An 11,689-nucleotide genomic window follows, 5' to 3' on the forward strand; every position below is an offset into this window, starting at 1 on the left:
CTGCCGTGTTCATGGTTTTACAAATTCATGCTATTTTCCATCTCTTACACAGCAAAGGTTGACTTTTTAAAATGTTGTACTGCAAATTAAATCACTGTCTAAAAAACTGATATTGGATATTTTTCCTCAAATTTAACTGCCCCACCCTGGACGCAACTTGTTTGTTTGATTGTAATTTTTTTGAGTACGTTGGGTCGTGGATACATTTACACTTAATAAACACATGGACCACAAACGTAGTGCGCTCTTTTGTAAATAAGGAGTGATTTCAGATATTTGATCGAAACAACAAACGGTCCACAGATAGATGAAAGTAATTTACCCTTGTCTTCGCCGACGCTCTTTATCATGAAAATAAAGTTGAAGGTCTTCAGGTTCTCAACAAGGGAGTCACTGTTGTTCTTGTGACCTCAGCCAAATGAGCTTTAACCTGCAACATGTTGTTGGAAGGAGAAATGTTCTGTCCTGAAAATCCGAGACAAAAACAACATTAGAGAGGATATTTGATTAAAACCTGCTGAAGTGAAACACAGCCCAACTTATCTGGCTCTCTTAGATTTGTGTGTGAGAGAGCTGCAGCTTGTGAAGTCTTGAAATGTTTTTCCTTTGTCCAATATATGACTGTACTGCTGCCTTCAAGTGGACCCTGCTGAAGGTGCATATTTGTGTATTTCAACTTTATCAGAGGAAATCTTAATTCCCATAGCCATTCCTTACCTTATGTAAGTTTAGAACATTTTTTACAATCACTTCCAGTTATGTCATGTATCCACCCATTTGCAGCTGATGTTTATCTGCTCTTGTATCTAATGTGTTTTTTTTTTCTTATTCAGAGCTGTATGAGAAGGACTTTGACGGACAATCAGCAATCTACTGGGAAGTGAAGTACCCATTTCCTCTGTCAAACAGAGATGTATCCTTCAAACACTAGACAAACATTTAAAATCTCTCTGACCTTCTGGTATAGAAGCTTTATAGAGTATAATCTGGGTGCGTTCCCTAACAGCTCAAACCTTAGTATGTGTACGTGAGGGAACGTAGAGACCTGGACGTAGACGGCAGGAAGATCTGGGTGATCCTGGCCAGAAGCTCCCCAGAGACGCCATGTGCAGAAAAGAGCGGCGTGCTGAGAGTCAAAGACTACAAGCAGAGCGTCGCCATGGAGAGCGACGGATCCTGTGGAACTAAAGGTAACACGAGATGAAGGAACACAGCGACAGAACTGCCGCTTTATCAGAATAAAGTGGTGCTAGATTGAATGTAAACTGATTAACAGTTCATTTTAATTTTCTGAAAGCAGCTTGACAGAAAATTAATTGTCAACAAAGTCGATAATGGATTAATCCTTGAGATCATTTATGGAGCACAAAATGTGGAATGTTCTCTGCTTCCAGCTTTGCTTTTTTCCCCCGCATCTCAACAAACTCAATACATTCATGATATAGCAAATGCAGGCAAAATCAAAAAGTAGTCACTTGGTTTGTTTTTCATTAAAGGTATACTCTGCAGGAACAGTCAAACTTTGCCCCTCCTTCCTTCCTTAATGTAACCAGAAGCGCTGCAAGCTACTCTTGTGGTTCGGTTACATTTGTTGTTGTGGAAAAGCCGATACTCCAGCAAGCTAATTAAACTAACCACCAGCACCAACCTGTCTAACAAAAAAAACAGCACCACTATGTGCCGCTTTTCATCTCTATCCTCTCCTTGCCAGTCGGTGAAAGCCAACGCCAGATCCGTCCTCACTTTGTCCACTTTGTGTTTCGCATCGACATACAAGGTGTTATCAGAAAGTTCTGAGATTGCACCTATAAACATCATTTTTTGTCTCCTTGTGCGACAATACACCGCTCCCATGTAATGATTCTAGAAGTCCCATTCATTACCACGTCTAACATCATCTGCGATAGGTGCTGAATCTCCCAAACTGTGTCAAAACGACATCTCTTCAACTTGAATTTCATTGTGGTTAGGAGAGAAAGTCACAGTATTCATTTAATACCACGCATTGGCATACGTACATGCCACTGTGCTACAGTTGAGGTCATTTGTGCTCCGACACCTTTGGACAATACTGTAGAACTCTGCTTTGACAGTCCAACTATGGGGAGTTAATTCCCAGTGCACACCCACGTGACGGTTAAAGAAAACAGCAAGCATGCACTCCTGTCCCGCCATGCCTTCTTTAATCTTGAAGGCTGCAGTTCCTCCACTGTGTAGACTGTTGTTTTTTCTCTGGGTGGTAGCTGCAGACCCTCCTCTTGTCACCGGTGATGATCCTCGACTTTAAGTTTAGCTCATCATGGCTGCTGACTGACACAGGATGTGAAGTTTGCTCTCTGCTCTAATTTGAGCTCCACGGTGAAATTGCATATGATTGTGACATCCTCTGTGCACATGCAACAGGAGCAGTCGCTGAACTTTTTGACTGCACCACATATTTGCATTTTTGGAGTGTGTTTGCTATTTATGTAGCTGTTTGGTGACTACCTTTTATAAAATCTCAACCTCACATGCTGCTGTTAGCTGGAAGATACCCATCCACTGTGCAAAGTTTGCGACACAACAACATCCTGAACAAAGCTAAATAATGATTGATTACTTTTGTGCAAGTATACATGCAGACTTTTAGGAAAATCTTGCGTCCTCTAAAATTAGCTTGTAATCTTTAATTCAAACAACGGAATTTTTTATTTGTGTGAACTTTTTTGACTCAACTTGAGATTGTTGTTTTTATGTTGATAACCCTTTTTTTCACCCCCCCTTTTCACATTTTATAAAGTAAACCATTGAGTTTGCTTTGAGAAAAACTACCTTTAGCTACCTTTAGACGAGTAACATGTACTGTGTTTCAGTTTTCATGAACTACTTTGACAACCCTGGTGGAATGATTCCTACCTGGCTGGTGAACTGGGCGGCGAAGGTGAGTATGGTCATTTTACATATTGTGTCTGCAGATTATTGTCACTGCAACACATATAAACAATGCAGGAATAAAACATTTTGAATTTTACCTATAAGAAAAAATTATCCTTTTTAAGCTTGATTAAATAGCTTAAGGGGACTGAACTGCACTGAACAGTTACAGATGGATCACATGCACAGACTTTCCTCACTGGGATAAACTACTGTGTCTTTACTGTGAAATACAAAGGTTTACCCTGTGCTCATAGGCTTAATCAGCATTGTGTGAACTCGTTTGACTTGAATGTAACTGCCGTGGAAATCTCAAACAAAACATTTCCCACCAGCTCATCACAATGTGCATATGTTCATTGTTGACCTGGTTTAACGGATCTTTAATGAAGGTTTTAAAAGAGTTCACTGACAGGCCCCTGAGAGCTCCATCTGTCTGTTTGCTTTATGGTTTTCCGTCATTGTTTGCAGATGTGTTGCAAGGTGACGTCAACAGTTCCTCTCTCCGTTGCCCCTCCTAGGTGGGTCTTCCTGGCACGTGTCCATGATGCTCGCTGATAGAGATGCTCTTTGTGTGTGTGTGTGTTGTTTTGAACAGAGCGGAGTTCCAGGTTTCCTAAGAAACATGCAGAAGGCCTGCAGCAATTACGCCAACTACTGCCAGAAGAAGTGAATGCAGCTGATGAAGTGCTCAAGGGCTTTGATCAATTTTATTGCTGTTTTGGGGAGATATTTTAAAGCTGTATGATCACATTTCTGTAAGGGGTGAATGCAGCATGGTGTGGGCTGCTACTTGTTGACGTAGCATGCTCTTAACTCAGGCATGATGTGCATGACCGGCCGCCCTCATTCAAAGGCTGGTGTGAATCAATTCTGTTCCATTGTGTTGTGTTACCCAATGCCGTGCGGTCTTGTTTGTGCAATCTCCATAAGCTCCGGTCTCTCTGGGATTTAGGAGCTTTCTGAGCATATTTTCTAATCAAATGTTTATAGAAAATAGTCAAACAGATTATTTCTTCGGGGCTTGGTGGTGAAACAAACTGAATCTTCTTGAATAGAATTTTACCTCCTCCTTGCATTGTTTTAAATGTGTTTACTGTACATGTCAAATGTGACAGATGCAATCTATTTTGATTTATTGTTCATTTGATCACACTGGAATCATTTCATTGCCAATTTTAATTCACTGGTAATTCACTGATTTGTCACAGTGAAGTAAAAATAACTTATGGTGGGTTCATTACTTATGCAATGGTGCATATGATCAAAGATACAAAGGTATCTTACATACTGTGATGATTTAGGCTGTAAATCAGTACCTCTGTGCTGCTGTTGGTGCAGGTGAATATGGTTTGATCTGATCATGAATAGCCTATTACTATGTAATACAGCTGTGTTATTGACACAAACTTTCATTGCAATCTGTGGTGTAAACAGTCTATTCTATCTATCAGTGTAAGTATATGTTGTCATGCTGGACAGGTATGGCTTCTATGCTGGAATGTTTGATCCTGACATTGCTAATAAAGTATATTAAGAATACTATGACCATAATCATGAGATGTTTGATTCATGTCGTTTAGTGCTTAGTGTTGATTAAAGTAGATATTGACTAACTGATTCCCTGTTCTTCCAAAACAAATATACAGGGGGGCAGCAGATAAAGAAGAAAAGGTTCTGATACTGAAATCTGTTTTCAATTTGGGTTTTTTCTTTTTCCTCTAATTTTGGATTTTTGGTGAGATATTGAATACATTTAACATCTCGTTAAATTAAACCATGCCAGATGTTCAAAGGGGAAAAAACACTATTTGGTTTTAACAACTTATAGACATCTGAAATGTGCCTCAAATTATTTAATCTGTAACAATGTGTTATATTTTAAAGGTCTGTGAAACGAACTAAAGCTGTCAGATGAATAAAGTTTAGTTTAAAGTCCAATATTTCTTATCTAGTGCTATGGAAGCATAAAGTAGCATAAAATGGAAATACTAAAAGTACAAGTATGTCAAAAGTATATGAAAGTAAATTACTTGAGTAAATGTTGGCTGTTTCATCAAGATCTTTACACATTGTCACATTGACGGATACAAATGATGCCTAATTGCACTAACAGAATATAAACAGCATTTGAATTATGCATACCAGCCTTGGTCTTTTAATCTAAAGTGCATTTGTTCATCACATTCTTCAACACAAGGTGTCTCTAACAACAAGCAACAAGTCTTTTTTTCCCCTTAATACAAATGTTGATTAATGTTGAAAGATTAGAATATGTCCTCATAAGCATCATCAGGAATTAATATATTATGAAATTAAAATTTCACCTTTTTTCTCTCAAAAGATAGCATGGGATAATTAATGAAGCAGATTCATTTGAACTGAAATGCCTCAAGGAAGTCACATTTCCTCCTAAAATGAATAAACTTTCAGTTTATTTGCTTATTTTATGGCCTCAGAATAATCCCATTCACTGAAACATTTCAAAAATAATTACACACTTTCGTAAATAACTTCAAAAATATCTTTAATATGTCTACTGCAGCCCAAACCATATGGGAGAGAAAGGTTGAACATTACACGGAAGCATCATATATAAAGTAATAAATAGGTCCTTTGTTTACGTGAAGGTCACAGCTGTTTTCGCGCAGGCGCAAACGTGGGTAGGCGAATCAGCTGCAGGTGTGCTGCTGACAAGGTGAAGATGCTGCTGCAGGTTGGAGCTAAGTTTATCACGTATCGTGTTCACTTACTATATTTTCCCTTACGAGTACATAAAGTAAACATTTAAGTAGGCCTTAAAAGTAGCTGTGCGCTTCCTCTTTATTTTTCTGCCATGAGAATGAATTATTTAGGCCACGTGTCCAGGTTTTTATATATATATATATATATATTGTCGCTGTGTGTTAAAAACCTAAACTTCAGCAAGCGAGCCCCCTAACTTCTCATTGTAACTGCGACATTTCAGCTACCCGGCAACTCCTTGAGAATTTTGTTTCTTGTGTGTCTTAGACAGTTGTGTGAAACTTATGCTTAATATATGGAAATGCACTGTCTGTTAAAGGTGGAATATGTTCGAGCATTGAAAACAACACAACTGTAGCTTTCTGTCAGTGAGGCAATTACTAGACAACAACCAGGTGCTGCTAATTAACGCCAGGCTGGATGTAATCTGAAGAGATAGCTCCACGAAACAACACATCAGGTCAGTCTGACAACGTTTAAGTCTGAACAGGGCTCTGTGGCAGGAGGCAGGTTTAACAAACTCTTGACTTTAATCGATCGTGAGATAGGATACAACAAGTTTACAGCTGATCAGAGCTCCAAGTATGAAAAAGCCGTAATCAATGAAGCTCATATGCTATAATTCACAATGGCAAAAGGGAAAATAAAACAGAGGCTCATTATTTATCCAGTAAATAAGATATGATATGCACTGATTTTGCAAATAATTATAATGCACAGGTTTGAATGTGTTGATATTGCCCCAAAATTAAGTTGTTTTTTTTGGTGTGTGGTGTACTGGGAGCTGGGAATATGAATGTTTACTTTATAATATTTTAATAAAGCTGAAATCCTTCTTGCATCCTACTGTATATTGTATTGGTTTTTAAATTTTAGTTTTTTTCAGCGAGCTGTAACCTGCAGCAAAATGCAGACAACAGCCCTTGAATATAAAGATGTACAACAAACAGATAAGAGAGTTTACTTATCTACCTAGGATGTAATTTATGTAGAATATAAACCCAGTATATACCTAGGAACATATCAAAAATAATTACAAATGTAATAAATATCTTTATAATAGCTTATAATACCACCATTGTATTCAGACACTAGATTATAAATATCCAAATTAAACTATTACCTATAAATTATTGCGTGATCTTTGCTCTTAAGACAAGGAAGGTTACAGACAACAAGCCTAATGTTGTCCAACCAAACTTACAAAGATATCTTTTATTGTCTTCTGCTAGGTGTCATTCTGAAGTAGATGCCGTTCCATGAAATGTGAGAGCTCCAGTGTGACATAAAGAAAAGTGGGGAGAGATGAGGCTTCTTCTGCCAGCAGGCGGTGTTCCTGAGGTGGTGTCTTGAGAAGCAGATAGCCAGATGATAAGAAGGTTGGTGTCTATCGTTGTTTACATGACTGTTTCAGCAAAACTTTCTCTGTGCAGGAAAAACCCTGGACTTAACACTGTGTATCTGTAGTTTTAATGATCCAGCTCATGCCAAGTGCGCATAGGCACGATAGCAGTGCAGCCATACTGCATTGTTGAGTATTATTTGACAAGTTTTAGTATTTGGCTGCTGCGAGAACAGCAGTTACTCTTCTCTGGAGGCTTTCTGTACCAAAGATTTTGGAAAGACCAGGCCTGACATATAATGTGTTACAGTCAAGGCCTTTTAGTTGTAATGAGAGATGTTAAAAAGTCGTCACTTCTGGTGTTGTGCTGGATGCTGATTCTACAGTGATTGGCTGCTGCTCTCAGACTGTATGCCACTTGTGTTTTTGTGATCCACTCTCCACTGGTAGGAGCTGCTTAATATTGGTTGGCCACTCTTTGCTGGTCATCACACTGTCACATCAGTGCTGCCCTTTTCAAGATATTTGATGCTAGTTACCTAACTTAACGACAAGTTCTGTTGTAAATGCAGACTTTTATCTCTACCTTAATTGCCGATGTAATGCAAGAACATGAGCTTGAAACAAATGAAGACTGAACTCTTGTGGTCCTTTCTGTTGCTTAGTAACATGCTTTTAAAATGTTCTATACATGCTTGTTGATGCAGCAGCTGTTATTCAACGGCTGTTAAATCGATGACAAATTGAAGGCTGACCTAAATGGTTGCACATGTATTTGGATTTGGGGAATGTCATGGTACTTTCTATTCTACAAATTCTAAAGTTCAAATCAGACTGAGGACTCCCTCTGTGTCTCATTGACATTTACCACAGCAGATCTCCACGCTGCCATTTTACTCTGATATGTGCCATTTCTCTAATATGGGGCACTATTGCTAAGGCTAGCTCAAATGTAAGCACTTGCTGCATCAAAAAGCATATACGAATCTGCTTTACAGTCAAAAGCATGGGACTACAACTAAAAGGGACAAGAATAGTTTGTTGCATTGCAAGTGCAGCTTTGTGCACTACATTTGCAATAAAGGTAGAAATAAAGATGTATGCATGTTATAAAGGTGGCATAAAATTAGCATATTACATGTTATCCAGTACTGATGTGATAGTCTGATGGCTAACCAAAGTTAAGAAAGTGCTATATGACGATAAAATACAAGTTTCATATTATCTGAGTGAAAGCACAAAAACCACTGTAGAATCGGCACAGGTCACTGCTGTCTCCAATGGCGTCTTTTTGCGTTGCATTACGTTTTGTTCTTAAGTGTTACAATAGTTTCCCCCCTGACTAATTTTAGCTATAGCCGAAATTATGGGAATTGAGAGTGTTTTTTTGTTTGTTAATTGGGGTGTCGTTTTTCTAAGCAAAATTGACTCTTTTGTTTATTTATTTTTCAAAAACGGTAAAAAAAAAAATGCATAGATTTCTGTCAAATAAGTTGACGGACTCTTTTCCTGTACGCAGTCTGATCAGTCTCACTGCTAAACATAGTCAAAGCTGAAAGGCTTACTCTGAATCTGGAAAGATCCTGCATAGTAGCAAGTATACAACTATTTTCATTGCTGACAAAACATCAGAAACGGCTGTTTTTCCATTAATCTCCCATGTTATCTCTCATGTAGAACTGCAGCTTTAGATTTATTTAGAAATAAAAGCCCTGATATACCGTCTAAACCTACTTTTGCTGCCTCAGAGTAGTTCTCAGTGGAAACAATGAATTACCTATAATCCTCCTGATTGCTCCTCCGCCACAGAGTTAAAAGTAAAAACCAGGCCAGAGACCTTTATCCCCCTGCGCCAGGACACACCCTCCCACCCCTGCCCTGTTTTTTTCTCTGCTGATGAGTCGTGAAACTGAAGTGTTGGCCCAGATGTTTCCTGAGGGAAGAAGATGGTTGTATTTTCCTATGAGCTCACTTTGCTGGTAGTGCAGTGATGGTTTTGGTGGGATTTTCTTTTTTATTCTCTTGTTCTTTGTCTGTTTACTATAATGGAGTGAACAGATTTTTGAGCTGATTCTTCTCCGGTGGTCCTATTTAGATGAAAATGAGTTTCAAAAGACACCAAGCACTGTTGTTGGACATTGAAAACATCAAACTTTGATTAAAATTTCACAGGAATAAAAAAGTTGCCTCCTTAACACACAGATTTATGATTAAGAATTAAAATCTCAACTAAATCTACAGATTTACCATTTTTGCATCAAGTGCAAAGAATAATAAGGCACTTGCTTTTATAGGGTCTGACTATAGAGAAAAGCGAATAAAAAATAGACAACAGAGGGTGAAGATCTCCACCAATAGTATTATTAATAGACATGAAGAAAAGGATGAATAGCAGCTTTGCAGCCAACCTCGTTTGCTGTGCACAACTTCAAAACAAGCACATCATTAAATCAAGTGAATAACAAGCTAATAAAAAAGCTGTATAAATCAACACAAGGACCATTTAGACAGAGACATGAGAAGCCACTGACTGCTGACCTGATTTCTTCAGGCAGCTCATTTCACAGTTTCGGGTTGACCTAAAATACTCTGCCACCTCCAGTTTTCAGCTGTGCTTCAAGAACAAAAAAAAAGGCCTAGTTGAAGATATCAGGCTACGTACTGGCTTGTATGCAACTAAGATATCAGATATAAGAGCCACGAGGACAGTCTGCATTTAGGAATTTTTGGCGCCTCTAAAAGAGGTTTTAGCCAGCAGCAAAGGAAATCATCAGGGCCAAAATGATAAGAATGTAGCATAAAAAGTTGTGTTAATTGGGTTTTATTTAATCAAAGATAACATTTTTATTCATCAAATTGTCCGAAATAACAGGAAAAGGTATTGATTTCTGCTAAATATACATATACAGACTCATTGCATTTACTGTACGTGGACCGATCTTACTGTTGTGAGTTGTCACCCCCCAAAGGCCCATCATGAGCCAAGACCAACCCTGGAGGAGCTTTAAAAGTCAGAGTAAGGTTCTAAATCAATTCTGGAACATAATGGAGGCTCGTGGATGGAGGCTAGAACAGGAGGGATGTGGTAGCTTTTTTTTCTTATTGGCTTGTTCTGTGAAAGAATATCAGAAGCTTAAAAATGGATTTTAGCATAAATACCTGGTCGTTATCTGGATTTTTTTTTCTGCCACAGAATGGGCTTTTGAGGGGTGACTACAACTGACCGTATGATCAGTCTATGGACAGTAAATGCAATAATTCAGTGTTACTTTGACAGAAACTTTTGCATGTACCTTTTATTTCTGGCCATTTCATAAACAAAGTGTCCACTAGGCATAAGTAAATGAAAGCCCAATTAGCCAAACCACAAAAAAAAAAATCTGGTATTTTATTTTTATTCAACAAGTTCCCTGCGGTTCATACCAAAGGGATCAATAAAGTTGTATCTATCTATTATTCTAAATTCCTGTGTCTTTATTGCTGCCTAAAACCTCTTTTGTTCCTTAGTACTTTGTGATCCACAATAACAAAGTGATGAAGACCAAGTATCAGGGTTTCATATTGGGAAACCATTCCTGTGATATGTTCTCTTAGTCAGCTCTGTTGCAATTTCCAAACACTTCAGTAGTTTTTTTTTTTTTTAAACAATTTACATTGCAATTTTAATACGCTAAGAAGAGGTAGTGTTGTTTTCAGTTTGTCAGTAGTAAGCAGAGCACACAACTCTCTTGGTTCATGCAGCGATGTGTGCTCTACTTCAGTACAAAGCTGCTCTGTACAAGAGTGTATTTGTGGTAAAACTTACCGTATGACAGCTCACTCCCATCTTTGGTGTTTTTGCTCCCTCTGCTGGTGAAGGGAACACACTTACTAAAGTCTTACTTGTAAGGGCTGCTGAGAGCATTATTCTGTTTCAAGACCTTCTTCAGTGCCTCAGTTTAAGAATTTTATTTTTTAAATGTTCTCTACTTTTGCTATAGTTACCTTAAATATCTGTGACCATGAGCGCACTGTATGCAATTCTTAAAGTCTCAGAATGCAAAAGCAGTAACACAGCTGCAGTGATTTACCAAAGCTCACTGTTCTGCTACTGAGGGCTTAACAGTTTGCATTTGTAATATGTGCATTTTTTTTCGCTAGTATTCAAAGATATCCCAATATATACAGAAAACTGGAGAAAAAGCGGGAAAATATCTGAGGACAGTGCATTTATTATTGTTTAATCAACTGCTGGCAGAAATAAGAAAACCTTCTTTTCAAAGGAAGAAAACATTGATTACGTTTGTTGGATAATAAAAATGATTGCAGTTTAACTACAAGGTCTGAAGTACACAGGAAGATGCTGTTTTAAATCTGGGCAAACAATGACCTTCATCTCAGTTTTTGCTGTTAATCATCTTACTGGATTTGAAACGCTGAGATCCAGTTTCATCTTTTGTCTTCTCATCAGTTTGTTTGGGAGTAGCAGTGACAAAAATCAGACGCTTAGATCCCACTTTAATGCAACATTTTATCCCCTGGAATGTCTTGGTTGAATAATATTCAGTCCTGGAGTCTCTCCACTGCCAGTCTTGCACAAATGGAAGACAAATATATTTCTTGGCTCACCATTGTGTTTGAGAGTGAGGTTCTTTTGATTGGGATATACAGGGCTAATTAGCTTAAGAACGTGATATAGTTTTTCTGCTG

The 11,689-nt window shown here is 38.1% G+C and overlaps 1 protein-coding gene across 1 annotated transcript in view; it reads left to right on the forward strand.

Moving 5' to 3' along the window:
• pctp (phosphatidylcholine transfer protein) overlaps positions 1 to 4,467 on the forward strand; it is an 8,986-nt gene extending 4,519 nt beyond the window's left edge. Inside the window, exons 3-6 of the mRNA XM_008280463.1 lie at positions 834 to 913; positions 1,019 to 1,190; positions 2,853 to 2,920; positions 3,512 to 4,467. Coding sequence (XP_008278685.1) covers positions 834 to 913; positions 1,019 to 1,190; positions 2,853 to 2,920; positions 3,512 to 3,586 — 395 coding nt within the window. The 3' untranslated portion in view covers positions 3,587 to 4,467. The remainder of the gene's footprint in view (positions 1 to 833; positions 914 to 1,018; positions 1,191 to 2,852; positions 2,921 to 3,511) is intronic.
• Positions 4,468 to 11,689: the final 7,222 nt, after the last annotated feature.

This window comes from Stegastes partitus, unplaced genomic scaffold, assembly GCF_000690725.1.
Source record: "Stegastes partitus isolate 25-593 unplaced genomic scaffold, Stegastes_partitus-1.0.2 Scaffold195, whole genome shotgun sequence".
In the NCBI taxonomy this organism is placed as follows: Eukaryota; Metazoa; Chordata; class Actinopteri; family Pomacentridae; genus Stegastes; species Stegastes partitus.